This window comes from Symphalangus syndactylus, chromosome 23 (genome assembly GCF_028878055.3).
Source record: "Symphalangus syndactylus isolate Jambi chromosome 23, NHGRI_mSymSyn1-v2.1_pri, whole genome shotgun sequence".
Classification (NCBI taxonomy): domain Eukaryota; kingdom Metazoa; phylum Chordata; class Mammalia; order Primates; family Hylobatidae; genus Symphalangus; species Symphalangus syndactylus.
The window spans coordinates 53,392,524-53,408,071 of record NC_072445.2 but is presented as its reverse complement, the minus strand read 5'-3'; the positions used below and the strand labels follow the sequence as shown (position 1 = coordinate 53,408,071).

Below are 15,548 nucleotides of genomic sequence, written 5' to 3'. Positions count from 1 at the left end.
AATATACTGAATCAGACATGGTGGCTCATGCCTGTAATCCCAGATCTTTGGGAGGCTGAGGAGGGAGGATAGCTTGAGGCCAGGAGTTCGAGACCAGCCTGGGCAACATAGTGAGACCCCCGCCCTTTACAAAAAAATTTAAAAATTATCTGGGCATGGTAGCGCACACCTGTAGTCCCAGCTACTTGGGAGGCTGAGGTGGGAGGATCACTTGAGCCCAGGAGGTTGAGGCCACAGCAAGCTATGATCTCACCATTACACTCCAGCCTGGGTGACAGAGCAAGACCCTGTCTCTAAAAAACAAAAAGAAAAGAAAGCATATTGAATGTCAACATGCTATTTCTATAATGTCCACAAACATACATGTGTGTTGTATGTACATACACACATAAACATAGACATATGTATGTACATTTATATTGAAGTAATGTTCATGCTCTAATAATAGCTATGTGTATACTGCTTCGTATGTGTGAGGCACTGTACTAAGACCCTTACAAGACCCTACAGACTTAGGAAACTAACAAGAGAGACCATTGGAGCTACACTTAGTTTTTGAGTTTTGACTTTGAAGGTGAGATAAAGCGACAATGAGATTTTTCATACATTTGATGAAATAATCAGTACATCTAAAAATGTAGAACAAAACCACACTCACATTTTTTCTGTTTGTGGAGTGAATAATTATGACTTCGGTTCCCAATTTCACTCTTTCTAAATGGCATGCCTTAATACAATAGGATTCTAAACATGCTGGTGGTACTTTAGGGCTTTTCAAGGAAAACAAAATATGTCTAGAGACAAGTCATTATTACAAGAGCTTTAATAATAGAGATTTCCATTCGTGATTATCTTCAGATTAATGGCCCAGGAACATAATTAAATTTTTCTTAACTCAAATGTCAGTTCTATAAGTGAGAAAAAATATATTATAGGTTAAGATTGCCAAAAGGAAATGCAACTATTTTTACCTATCTATAAGCTTAATATTTCTAACAATTCTTTCAATCTTGTATGTTAATCCTGTTATAAAAGGTAAGCATTTTACTAGCCCTTGGTTCAATAAAATAGAGATAAAAATACTGGTGATGCCCTGCCTGGTTTGTATTGTCATTCAAAGTATTAAATTAAGAGAATTTAAGTAAATGTCCCTTTAGAAGTAAGGGGTGTAAACTGTTTGTAAGAGATCAATTTTCTTCCTATACCAACTTCTTTATCAGTCATAATGGCTAAAATTCTCCAATTTGGTTATACTTTTAACCAAATAATTCAACAGAATTATTAGAAAATGAACCCAATGACTTTTTTTTTCTTTTTAATACCATTCTCATTCTTGGGAGCATATTGTCTCTCATTTCGCATCAGAAGCAGTGCAGAAAGAAACAGTCTCCCCTCCACGCCCCCGTCACGTGAGGGCTGACTGGGACAGTGTGAGGACACCCTACTTAAGTCAGCTTAGCTCTGTCGGGTCCCCTCTCTGTGGTCCCTCTGCTCCATACCTGGAGCTCAGGGCATCCGGCCACCTGCCCCCTCCCCTCAGGAGAGTACTGGGCCAGGTTCCTCCTAGGGTTCCCTTCTGAAGCCCTTCACGGTGACTGGGCTGCAAGGACAATTGCTCCGGGCTCCAGGGCCCCTAGTCACTAGATAACCATGTGCCCCCACAATCTTTTTAAAATTTTATTTTAGATCCTAACTCTGCTTTCTTCCACTCTCTTTCACAACAAAGTGATTTGCGTCATGTGGATTGGGTGAAGTCATATTTGAACATTTGGAGTGAGCTTCAAGCATACATCAAGGAACACCACACCACGGGCCTCACATGGAGCAAAACAGTGAGTACCAGGCCTTCCTCCACCTGTGTAAAAAAAGGCCACAACTATATATACACCTTGTAGCCCAGTGATCTCACGCCTTAAAACTTACCTCAAGGAAAACATAAGATTAAATGTCCATGTAGAGGGCCAGGCACGGTGGCTCACGCCTATAATCCCAGCACTTTGGGAGACTAAGCTGGGCGGATCATTGAGGTCAGGAGTTCAAGACCAGCCTGGCAAACATGGTGAAACGCTGTCTCTGCTAAAAATATAAAAAATATCCAGGCATGGTAATGCACGTCTGTAATTCCAGTTACTCAGGAGGCTGAGGCATGAGAATTGCTTGAACCCAGGAGGCAGAGGCTGCAGTGAACCGAGATTGCACCATTGCACTCCAGCCTGGGTGACAGAGCAAACTCTGTCCAAAAAAAGACCATGTCGAAACTGTTTATGGAAATGTCATTTGTTGTAGGAGAAATTTCAGAACTGCCTACATAACATAGAAAAGAAACAGAAAAGAAAATGGCTGGCTGGGCACAGTGGCTCACGCCTGTAATCCCAGCACTTTGGGAGGCCAAGGTGGGCGGATCACCAGAGGTCAGGAGTTCGAGTCCAACCTGGTCAACATGGTGAAACCCCATCTCTACTAAAAATACAAAAATTAGCTGGCTGTGGTGGCACATGCCTGTTCCCAGCTACTTGGGAGGCTGAGGTGGGAGACTCATGTAACTCGGGAGGCAGAGGTTGCAGTGAGCTTAGATCGTGCCACTGCACTCCAGCCTGGGCCACAGAGTGAGACTTCATCTCAAACAAACAGCAACAACAAAAAAAAGGAAATGGCTAAGTAGTCCACAGTAAGAATGCAGTGAAACACTCTACAGCCATTAAAATGCTTTACCAGTTAATATTAAGCAATAAAGTCAATTGCAAAAGTTTATGAGTATTAAGATGACGTATATGTTAGAAATTGCATGATAGAGGCTGGGCATGGTGGCTGTAATCCCAGCACTTTGGGAGGCCAAGGTGGGTGGATCACCTGAGGTCAGGAGTTCGAGAGCAGCCTGGCCAACATGGCAAAACCCCCGTCTCTGCTAAAAATACAAAAAATAGCCGAGCGTGATAGTGCGCGCCGTAATCCCAGCTACTCGGGAGGGTGAGGCAGGAGAATCGCTTGAACCTGGGAGGCAGAGGTTGCAGTGAGCCAAGATAGTGCCACTGTACTTCAGCCTGGGTGACAGAACAAGACTCTGTCTCAAAAAAAAAAAAAAAATGTGTGATAGAAATTGAAGAGAACAAGAAGGTTTGAAGACAGGTGTACATGGAAAGCTATGCAGCCATAAAACAGAACAAAATCATGTCCTTTGCAGCAACATGGAAGCCGCTAGAGACCATTATCCTAAGCGAATTAACACAGGAACAGAATGCCAAATACCATGTGTTCCCACTTACAAGTGGAAGCTAAATAATGGGTACGCGTGGACGTAAAGATGGGAACAACAGACACTGAGGACTACTAGAGATAGGATGGAGGGAGGAGTCCAAGGATTGAAAAACTACTTACTGGGTACTGTGCCTACTACCTGGGTGACGGGATCATTCACACCCCCAAACCTCAGCATCACACAATATACCCAAGTAACAAACCTGCACATGTATCCCCTGAACCTAAAGGTTGAAATTATTCAAAAAAAAAAAAAGGAAGATAGATATAATTTTAATGAGGTGGAATTATGATTAAAATGTCCTTTAAATGTTCTTAACTTCTCTTTTAGTGTTTTAAAGTGTATTGAATAGTATTTTTGAATACCTAGGCGATCCTAGGACTTTGGTATCTTAGTAGCAGCATAAGATCCCGGCTTGTGTCTGTTCCCACTTTAATTCCCATGTGAGATGTTGCGCTGACCTTTGCCCCTTTCAGCTTTATCTCTCACATCCTCTCCCATGTCTCACCATGTGTTCCAGCAACCCCTCACTCCTTGTGGTATCCTGAACAAAGTCAGTGCTTGGATTGCACCAAATGAAACTGATGTTGTTTCAAAATTTACCAAACTCATACTGTGTAACCTTTATTGCAATGAACCTATATCCTGCTGTATAACCTAATTTCCCCCGGGGAAGTACCCCTACCTCTTCTGCAAGGCTCACCTCACACATCACCTCTTTAAGAAACTTCCATTGATCTCCATCAGCTCCCCATCTGGGTTGAGTGGCTCTGCTCTCTGTCTGCCTCCTTTGCATCTTGAGTATACCTCAGCCATATCCTTAGCATGTGGAATGGTGCTTTACTGTGTGCTTTTGGGACTCTCCCACTAGATTGGAAACTCATCTCTGTCTCCAGCCCCAAGTATAGTGCCTGGCACAGAGTAAGTGCTCAGTAAATGATTTGAACTAAGTGATCAGTGAGGGGACTCTTAGAATGTTTCTTGCCATTTTGAATCTCTGCACTTGCTTTTCATGGAAACTCCTTTCCATTAGAAGTTAATGTTACAGTGGACTTAGGGGACTTGAGGGAAAGGGTGGGAGGGGACTGAGGGATAAAAGACTACAAATTGGGTACAGTGTATACTGCTCAGGTGATGGATGCACCAAAATCTCACAAATTACCACTAAAGAACTTACTCATGTAACCAAACACCATCTCTTCCCCAAAAACCTATGGAAATCAAAATAAAATAAAAAAATTAATGTTAACTTGAATGAAACAGCTTCTTTGTGAATTCCATTCAGAGGTAAAACTCACTGTCCTGAAAGCAGTACCCCAGCACCTAACCCTCCGTGCTGGATGTCCCTGTCGGTATAGTAAGCAGGCTTCATGCTAAAGGAGAGTTTGTGGTTTTTCAAGAGAGTGTGGGGCCTTCTACATTTATTTTCCAACACTTATACAAATGTTAACATTGACCCTTCAAGACCAATGTTTCTTTTTATATTCTACTTTGCCTATTTTCTCCTATAGCACTGAAATGCACAGTGCAAAATACAACTAAGTGGATTATTTTTTTTTTCTGACCACAACATTGTGACTTTTGAGAAGAGAGTTCAAAAACATGTGAAGGGTTTTAATAAGTAAGGGTATGTGTGGATATGGATGGGTGTTTATGTAGACTAATTGGAATTATTTTTTATCGATTTCCAATGAGATAGTGTTTTGTTGTAGAGCCGTGTATCATAAAGAGAAAGTGTCACATCTTTGCAATGGAGTTAGATCATTATTAGAGAACAGTAAAATGAAAATCAGGAGCCCTTGGTTCTATTATTATTTCATGGTAGATGAATGCCAGAGGAATGAGAATCCATTTATGGAAAATAGTGTCAACAAATGCTAGCCTGTTAATTCTCTAATGGTGCCCATGGAAAATGAATAGAAAATTACTTTTAAATGGTTTGAATACCTTTAATGCAATGTGCAAAGCTGAGTAATTGTGTTTATGAATATAAAAGAGAAGAATTGATTAATTACAGAAAAATATAAATGTAGTTGTTTTTCTTTGTTCTAAAGTGAATATTATGTTCAAGCTTCACAAAACAATACTTGCGCTTACCACATACAACACATTCAGATATTTTATTTTTTATTTCATTTTTTTATAAAATTCTGGCTGAGACCCAATAAATTGATTTCATGACCCCACTAGTGAGTCACATCTCACATTTTTAAAAATGTGTTATAAGCTAGGTGTGGTGGCTCACGCCTGTAATCCCAGCACCTTGGAAGGCTGAGGCAGGTGGATCACCTGAGGTCAGGAGTTTGAGACCAGCCTGGCCAACATAGCAAAACACTGTCTCTACTAAAAATACAAAAATTAGCCAGGCATGGTGGCGGGCACTTGTAATCCCAGTTACTTGGGAGGCTGAGGCAGGAGAATTGCTTGAACCCGGGAGGCGGTGGTTGTAGTGAGCCAAGATCGTGCCACTGCCCTTCAGCCTGGGCAACAGAGTGAGACTTGGTCTCAAAATAAATAAATAAATAAATAGTTATAAAACGTGTTACATTTATACAAAATAAATATGATCCATAGAGCACATCAGGCATCATGGATTGCCATGACAGCTGTTATTTATATTATACATATTATGTGCTCACATAATATGCCAGGGGAAAATTCTATTCAAAATGGTAAAAGCAAAGCATCTACTTCACTTCTTTAATGGAAGAGTAAAATGATAAAGTTTTGGTCAGATATTAAAAATGACTAAAAATCTTTTGTCAAGCTTTAAAACATATGCCTAGAAATATATTTCCTGATTTTTTGTCTTATTCTTCCAAGGTTTAGGAAGCTATTAAAAAGTATATTATAACAATTATATTTTTGAATTTTAAAATCAAATTTCTTTTGAATTATTAAAAACTACCTAAAGAGTCCAAAGCATAGTCCATAGCATAAATCAAGCTAATTTCTCCTCTCTTACAATGGCCTGTTGACATTCCAGCAAAATGAAGGATAAACAGTCATAGCCAGAGTTGCAGCATTCTTGCAGAGAAGAGAAAAGGACTACTAGAATCATCTGATTGAATGGTCTTTGGGAGGAAAAAATAAAACAAGACCATTTCATTTGTTTGCCCACTGATCACAGCTCTGTAAAAACTATGTATTTATAAAATGATAAATATCATGAAAGAATACAGAAAGATGTGGTGTTGATGTTCATGGACACCACAGTATTCAGAGATTTTTTTTTAATTTATTTTTTTATTTTTTTGAGTCAGGGTCTCACTGTGTCACCCAGGCCGGAATGCAGCGGCACAATCATGGCTCACTGCAACCTTGACCTCTTGGACTCTAATGATTCTCCTGCCTCAGCCTCCTGAGCAGCTGGGACTACAGGCCTGCACCACCACTCCTGGCTAATTTTTTTATTTTTTGTAGACAGAGTTTTGCCATGTTGCCCAGGCTGGTCTCGAACTCCTCAGCTCAAGGAATTTGCCTGTCTCAGCCTCACAAAGTGCTGGGATTACAGGCGTGAGCCACCGCATCTGGCCCAGAGGTTTTTAAAAAAAAACCATTCCATCTTAACAGACAGTCCATTGCACAAAACTCCTACTTGCACTGTGAAAAGTTTATGATGACTTAACATCTCAAGTAATTTCAGTCATTGTTGTTTTTTTCTATTTTCAAATTGGATTTTGAGATTTGCACTCTGTGGGGTTTTTAGTGACTGACAGCATGCTGTTTGAGACCTGGACTGTCCAAGGGCACGTAGCTCTACAAAATCATCCTTCCCTGAGTTAACAGTTGGAGCTGAAAGTCCCTGATCCCATCTCCTAACCTCTGCCTCCAGACCGCAGCTGTGTCAGGCAACTGCTGCCCTGTTCAGTTGTCAGGGTGAAATGCCAAACTTTGAGACCAGTGATTGGAAGAGAGTCTATGTGTGTGTGCAAGTGTGCCGGGTGGGGTGGGGGTGAGTTGGGTGGGAGGAAGCAGCTGTGGAGTAATCTGTCTGGAATGTCTTCTTACATTTACCATGGTAAATGGAATCTTGTCATTTCTATGAGCTTTTTTCCAACATTAAGACAGCTGTCAACTAGAAAGACCCCACACCAGAAACTACTTGCCGTTTTCAGTTAGTTTCATCTTTGGGACCGGACCTCTTTTTCATATGAGTTTGTGTCATTTCCTCAGTGCTAAGTTTCAAATGCACTTTGTTGAACAAATTGATCTTTGGGCACAAACCCATTAGCAGCACTGTTACTTAGGATCCCTCGCAGTTGGTCAGAGCTGTAATATTCCTTGGCATTTCCTTCAAATCAGATAACTAAAGTCGAAAGACTAAGGCCTAGTCTTTACACTTATAATTACTCAAATAATTGATTTTTTTCCTACGAAACTGTTCGTTTCTGTGAATCTATAAATGCAGACTATTATTCTGTTCTAAAAAAAGGGTCTGTTCAGAAAATTCTGCTCAGATAAAGGTCATGTAAAGAATTCTATGATTAGGATAAATATGATTATTTTATTAACATTCGGTTGTTAAACTTGTTGACATGTTTCTGTCCTTTCCTATATTTCTGAATTACTTTAGCTTTGGGATCAAATAGGATATAATTATTTGTAGAGTAGAATAAAACTGCACATGGATGAATGTATATACAGTCTTATGTAATAGTGATGTAGTTCTATTTTTTTTGTTGTTACTGTTTTTTGTTTTGTTTTGTTTTTTTGATACAGAGTTTCGCTCTGATGCCCAGGCTGGAGTACAGTGGCACGATTGCAGCTCGCTGCAGCCTTGACCTCCTGGACTCAAGCAGTCCTCCTGCCTCAGCCTCCTAAGTAGCTGAGACCACAGGCATGCACCAACATGCCTGGCTAATTTTTATATTTTTTTTGTAGAGACGTGATTTCACCACGTTGCCCAGGCTGGTCTCAAACTCCTGGGCTCAAGTGATCCGCCTGCCTTGGCCTCCCTAAGTGCTAGGATGATAAGCATGAGCTGCTGCACCCAGCCAATGTAATTCTTAATAATACGGGTTTTAAAAATCCGTCCTATACACTATCATCCATCCTAGCCTATCCTGAACCTCCAGGAAAATGCAAGTTGTTGGGGGTGGTTACAATTACAGACAAGGTGGCGTTTCGTTTTTCCCAAAGCAAAACGCTTGAGGATCACTTCTTTTCCTCCAGGTAGATATTTCTTTTCTTTCTGTTTCTTGGTGTAAAGGCCAAATGTCTGTTAACAAAGTTAAAGTTTAATAGCTTACTTTTGATCAAATTAAAACTCAGCCAGAGGGTATCCTGACTTATTATAAATAATGTAGACTCTGTGGCATGGCATTAAATATGAATATGTATGCCTTGTACGTTTTCAAGTCTTCAGGCCTCTTTACCTTCCTCTTGCTATTTACAAGAGAACACTGTTCTTAAGCTTTTATATCCAAATTTTTATTTAGAACTTATACCAAACCCACACCTTAGGGGTATTAATCAAAGTGAATGGGCAGCGCCTCAGATGATGTGTTGGATGAGACCAAGCTCACTATTCTCTATGGCTCTTCCCCTGGAGTGGCTCTGGCCAGTGTACTTGATCACAGCTGCTTCGTTCTACTTAGCTCAGTTTGGGCTTCTAGGTCCCTTCTGGGGCTCTGGGTGGCCAGTTACTCTCATTCTCCTATGGAAGCGTTCCACATTGCTCAGCAGGGGTTAGAAGTGTCATCAACTGGCCGGGCGCAGTGGCCCATGCCTGTAATCCCAGCACTGTGGGAGGCCGAGGCAGGCAGATCACGAGGTCAGGAGATCAAGACCATCCTGGCTAATACGGTAAAACCCTGTCTCTACTAAAAATACAAAAAAAAAAAAAAAATTAGCCGGGCAAGGTGGCGGGTGCCTGTAGTCCCAGCTACTCGGGAGGCTGAGGCAGGAGAATGGCATGAACCCAGGAGGCGGAGCTTGCAGTGAGCTGAGATTGCGCCACTGCACTCCAGCCTGGGCCACAGAGCGAGACTCTGTCTCAGAAAAAAAAAGAAGTGTCATCAACTAACAAAGGAGCCTCAAATGCACAAATAGATAATAAAGTTAGGTTGGAAGTGGCTGTGAGTTCAGCCTGACAGAGACCACATAATTAAACCAATATGGCTTAAGCATCTACTGAGTTCTGGGCAAGGGGCTAAGAATACAAAGATGGGTAGATGGCATTGTGGACATGATTCCTGTGCACGGAAACGCACATTCTAGCTGAAGAAGATAAGCAGTGCAGCATGATAGAATAGGGGGAGCAGTGTGCTAGGGAATCCACACAAGGCATGACGCTTGCATAGACCAGGACAACGTGGAAGATATGGCCCATCCTGTAGTGCAGCGTGGTTCTGGGGCCAACAGCAACCTGGGCACTTGTTAGAAAGCCCAGGCCCCTTGACCGGGCGTGGTACCTCAAGCCTGTCATCCCAGCACTTTGGGAGGCTGAGGCGGGTGGATCACCTAAGGTCAGGAGTTCCAGACCAGTGTGGCCAACATGGTGAAAACCTGTCTCTACTAAAAATACAAAAATTAGCTGGGCGTGGTGGTGCAGACCTGTAATCCCAGCTACTCAGGAGGCTGAGGCAGGAGAATCGCTTGAACCTGGGAGGCGGAGGTTGCAGTGAGGCTGCATTGCACCACTGCACTCTAGCCTGGGTGACAGAGCAAGACTCTGTCTCAAAAAAAAAAAAAAAAAAAAAAAAGAAAAGAAAAAAAAGAAAACTCAGGCTCTCAGGCCCCACCTCAGCCTTCCCGAATCACAACCTACTTTTCAACAGGATTCCCAGGTAATTTATATGCATAGTGAAGTTCGAAAAGCACTGCTCTACTGTATTTAAGTTGGGCCAAAGGAGTTGTTATAGGGAAATCATTCACTTTTACACGTTCATTTATTTAGTAATTCACTTCCTTGGTAACTATTTATTGGCTACTTACCATGTACCAAACACACACCAGGCATTATATTGATACTACAGTTCTTCCGTGAAGCAGCAGGGTTTTTATTACGATGCATAAATAAATAACAGCAATACAAAGCTAGATTTGAAAATAAGCCTTGTGAATTAGACTCCTTCCTGGGTGGGCAGGAAGAGCCACAAAAGGGCTGACACTTGATTTGGATCGTGAGGGTGAGCAGCAGTTCCCTAGGCAAACAGTAAAGGGAAGGGCAGTTTTGGCGCAGAGAATTCAGCATGTGTACGTAAGACATTAACAATGTACTTTGAGAGAAAGGCTGGTGGTTTTACAGAGCTGAATGTGGCAAAAGGTGAGGCCAGAAAGGCAGGTTGGGGCCAGATGGTGAAATCCTTATGCATCATGCTAAGAAGGTGGGGTCATGTGGTGTTTGAAGTTGTTTCTTTTGCCATAGGTTTTGTTGTTTGTTTTTTGTTTTTGAGACAGAGTCTCACTCTGTCACCAGGCTGGAGTGCAGTGGCACGATCTCGGCTCACTGCAACCTCCGCATCCTGGGTTCAGGTGATTCTCCTGCCTCAGCCTCTAGAGTAGCTGGTACTACAGCCATATGCCACCATGCCTGGCTAATACCTCAGGTGATCCACCCGCCTCAGCCTCCCAAAGTGCTGGGATTACAGGTGTAAGCCACCGCACCTGGCCTGCATGGGTTCTTATGCAGAAAGCAACACACTGTGAATAATGACTTATGAATTGCATAAGACAGATGGAGAGGGGAAGAGATTAGAGGCCCTGATAAGTGTTAGGAGACTTTAGGGGATGGCTAGAAGGTGAGATAGTTAGTATGTGACCTAGAGTGTGACAATGGCAATGCAAAGAGATGGAGTGGCCACTGAGTTGGAGGACGAGGGACATAAAATCTAACTCAAAATTTCCAATCTGGAAGTCTGGGAAACAATCGTGGTAATATAAAAATAGGGAAATCGCAAGGAGGAGCTGGTAGGGAAGGAAGAAAAATCTTCACCTGGGGTTTCACTGCATTGTGTTTGAGGTGCGAGAGGTATAGGAGAGACGTCCAAACACGTGGAGTCAGGAGGTGAGATTCAGATCTGGAATTCACTGGAGGGGGAGACCCCGATGTACGTGTTGGGAGTCATCTACCTAGAAATGACTGGCAAATGAATAAGATGATTAAAAAAGAAAGAGTAAGATCAAGGACAAAACCTTGGAAAACACCATTATTTCAAGAATGGGGTAAACTAATCAAGGAGACAAGAGATAGGAGAACTAAAAGAATGGAGGGTCTCAAAGCTATAGGAAAAACAGGCTGGCCAGTGATAACAACTGCAGTAAGCTGTGGTGAATAAGGATTGGACAAAGGCTGTCATCAGCCATGTTTACCATGTTATTAGTAACCTTCCAAGAGCAGTTTCTGGAGGACTGGAGGCAGATGCAGTTTCACAGAATTAAGGAGTAAAAACTTTTTGTAATCAAAGTACTTTGGGAGGTCGAGGCGGTTGGATCACAAGGTCAAGAGATCAAGACCATCCTGGCCAACATGGTGAAACCCTGTCTCTACTAAAAATACAAAAATTAGCTGGGCATGGTGGCGCATGCCTGTAGTCCCAGCTACTCAGGAGGCTGAGGCAGGAGAATGGCTTGAACCCAGGAGGCAGAGGTTGCAGTGAGCTGAGATCGCGCCACTGCACTCCAGCCTGGTGACAGAGCAAGAATCTGTCTCAAAAAAAAAAAAAAAAAGGAGTAAGGACTTTTCCTGTAATGATCTCTTGATTATTTCTGGACCAGTTGTCTAATTTGATGGATTATTTCTTATGGCTTCAATTTCTGCCTTTTGAAATTTGGGGTATTTGTGAATTTTCATTTTAATCTGTGCTATATCTTCAATAGAATAAGTTTAGGTGAAAAATAGTCAAATATCTCCAATTTCACACACAGTCATTAAGAGCTGTACTGTGAAGCTCTAAGTAAATGTGTTCTATTTAGAACTGTTTTTATTATCTCATAAATACCTTTGAGTTTTAGTGTCAGTTGATAATGATGCAGGGAAGGTGAACCCCAAAAGTGGGACTTAGCTGGGAGGGTTCTTGGCTTTGCCCAGGCGAGAATTCAAGGGTGAGCCAGCGGTATTAGACAGCAGCTTCTATGGCAGCAGCAGTGTGCAGCAGCAGCAGAGGGACCATAGGAACTGTGCCCAGAGTAGCAGCTCAGGGACCATTCTGCTGTCCTATTTATATTCACTTTTAATTACAGGCAAATTAAGGGGTGGGTTATTCAGAAAGTTCTAGAAAAGAGGTGATAACTTCCATGTCATTGCCATGGAAATGGGTAACTTCCAGATGTTGCTATGGCAGTGGTCAACTGACGTGGCCCTGGTGGGCATGTCTTCTGGAGAGGTGCTTTCACCACTTTCCCCCACTGCAGCGAGTCTTCAGTCTGGTTTGGCATTCAAGTCCTGCCCACCCCCTGTCAAGCCTGCCTCATACCTCAGTAAGAATCCATAAATATTTTAGAGTATTTCTTTTCTTTTCTTTCCTTTTTTTTCTTTTTTTTTTTTTTTGAGATGGAGTTTCGCTCTTGTCACCCAGGCTGGAGTTCAGTGATGGCATGATCTTGGCTCACTGCAACCTCTGCCTCTCGTGTTCGAGCGATTCTCCTGCCTCAGCCTCCCGAGTAGCTGGGATTACAGGTGCGTGCCACCATACCTGGCTAATTTTTGTACTTTTTTTTTAATAGAAATGGGGTTTCACCATGTTGGCCAGGCTGGTCTCAAAATCCTAATCTCAGATGATCCTCCCACCTTGGCCTCCCAAAGTGCTGGGATTACAGGCATTGAGCCACCATGCCTGGCCATTTTAGAGTATTTAAATCTCTCTCTCCATCAATCAAAATAGTAGTAGTTTTTAAAGCTGCCTACTTTAATGGTCAGTATTATTTTATTTACCAAAACTTTTTCATAATCAAGAATTCAAAACTCTCTAAAATAAGGGCTAGCAAGTTAATATACATTTCTAATTTATTTAAGCCATCATTCTGGGAAAATATTCATTTAAAATTCCTTAATTCATGGCGTTGAAGGCAGTGGTGCAACTGAGTGTGTCCTGTTGTCCATTCTTTCCTCCACCCCCTCTTAGGAACATCAGGAGGTGGTGGTTTAGGGGGGCAGGCAGAGATGCCCCCCAGAGCAAAGCAGGGGGTCACTGTGTGTGAGGAAAACTTGAGTGACCCCAGCTGCTGGCACCCCTGTATTGTCATTTGTCACTGAGATGCCACACTCTGCGTCTAACTGCCCAGCCTTTGCTCCCTAGTCCACCCCCACTTCCCGAGGTGGAGCCTCCCAGCAGTCACTGCCACAGCTGAGTGATTTGCTCCATCTCACTGTCCCTCCCAAGGCTGGAGTAAGAAAGGGCAACAGCAGATGAAACCCTTGGCCCATCTCTTTGGGGTCATTCAGGAGTGGCAAATAATCTTTCTTTAACAATGAATTTTATCTTGTCACATGGCCAAACTCCATTGAGACCCTCTTCTGAGAGGGATCAATTCGAGTAATACTCTTTTCAGTCCAAAGGAGCAGAGTATAAAGGCATCAGTGAGTATTTGGTGTGCACGTTTTTGTAAACAGGTCTGAAGGCAACCAAAAAGACATTTTTTTGAGTAGTAGTGGTTTCATGAAGAAGTCTGTAGCATCCGAAGATCAGGCTTTGAAAGACGACACTGATGTGGATCCATAAGTTCTTATGTGATTGTTAACAATTCCATTTCATTTATCGTAATGACAGTGTTCATGTCCCCAGCTCCTAGAATCCCCTTCCTCTTGCTTCTTTACATCAAATCCTGTCCATCCTTCAAGGTCTACTGAAACAGTCCTCACTCAAGAAGCTTCTCTGGGCTGGGTGCGGTGGCTCATGCCTGTAATCCCAGCACCTTTGGGAGGCCGAGGCAGGTGGATCACTTGAGGCCAGGAGTTTAAGACCCACCTGGCCAACATGACAAAACCCCGTCTCTACTAAAAATACGAAAATTAGCCAGGTGTCGTGGCACATGCCTGTAATCCCAGTTACTCAGGATACTGAGGCAGAGAATCACTTGAACCTATGAGGCGGAGGCTGCAGTGAGCGTAGATCACACACTGCACTCCTGCACTCCAGCCTGGGTGACAGAGCAAGATTCCATCTCAAAAAAAAAAAGAAAAAAGAAGCTTCTCCAACCTCTGCTTATCACCATGCCTGCCACAAGCTGGAAGTTATCCTTCCATCCTCAGCAACTGCATAGCACTTCTTATACTCTCCGTTTCTTTTGTGATGCTTAGCATTTCCTACCTTATACAGCAGCTATTTTCTCATTCAGTAACATGTTTATGAAGCACTTACCATGTTTCAGGCACTGTGCCACACTGAAACATGGAATTCCCTCCTAAAAGAGTTCCAAAAACCCTACAAAAGGAGGAAAGACACATTTTGGTTGAGGCTTGAAGGGTGTTTTCCAGATAGTCAATTGGGCAAGAGCCTTCCAAACTAGGCACACCCTGAGCAAAGACTCAAAGTCTGGGAGCCAAGTGCCTGCCACATCTGGGAACACAGAAGTATCCTCTTTTCCTAAGCTATGAGCTCATTGAATGCAGGCTCCATTTCTAGTTCAACCTGAGATCAGTAGCAGTGACTGGTACCCTGGTTCTGGGACAGCAGTGACTTGAAAACAGATAGGATTCAAACACATTTGCTAAATCCACTGTATTCATTTGTCATCACAATGAAATTTCCAAAGCATTAGTCCATTAACTATAGATCATGTCTGTTTTTCAAAAGCTGCATAAAAATGTGTCTTTTTTTTTTTTTTTTTTTTTTTTTTTTTTTTTTTTGACGGAGTCTCGCTTTGTCACCCAGCCTGGAGTGCAGTGATGTGAACTCAGCTCACTGCAACCTCCACCTCCCCGGTTCAAGCTATTCTCCTGCCTCAGCCTTAAGAGCAGCTGGGATTACAGGCACGCACCACCATGCCCGGCTAATTTTTGTATTTTTAGTAGAGACAGCATTTCACCATGTTGGCTGGGCTGGTCTCAAACTCCTGACCTCAGGTGATCCGACCTTCTCTGCCTCCCAAAGTGCTGGGATTACAGGCGTCAGCCACCGCACCCAGCCAAAATGTGTCTTTCCTTCTGTCCAGTGATAGAATGGAATGGACAATGCATTTTATTCAGGAACACCCATCGGCCGCCCACACCTCCTCTGCTCCTGTCCCTTGTCACCCACTGTCTTTCATTCTCAGTTGGTATAAACTCAGGAAACAGAAGGTAGTATTAACTTAAGCAAAAACTATTTTCTTAAAAAGGGAAATGGGGGAAGGTGCAGATTATCTTCTA

General features: G+C 42.7%; 1 protein-coding gene and 1 long non-coding RNA gene across 4 annotated transcripts in view; one reads left to right on the top strand and one right to left on the bottom strand.

The window, feature by feature from the left end:
- Positions 1-15,548, top strand: part of CAP2 (cyclase associated actin cytoskeleton regulatory protein 2) — a 162,589-nt gene that overhangs the window by 115,800 nt on the left and 31,241 nt on the right. For 2 of the 3 annotated variants that reach the window (XM_055264096.2, XM_055264095.2), the window contains one exon: positions 1,727-1,832. The exons of the other annotated variant lie outside the window; for it this stretch is intronic. In XM_055264096.2, coding sequence (XP_055120071.1) covers positions 1,727-1,832 — 106 coding nt within the window. The remainder of the gene's footprint in view (positions 1-1,726; positions 1,833-15,548) is intronic. 3 annotated transcript variants of the gene reach the window in all.
- LOC134735680 (uncharacterized) lies at positions 806-11,381 on the bottom strand. The gene is made up of 3 exons (XR_010119044.1): positions 11,196-11,381; positions 4,434-4,467; positions 806-908 (listed from the first exon to the last, which is right to left on the bottom strand). It is a non-coding gene; the product is annotated as an uncharacterized lncRNA (long non-coding RNA).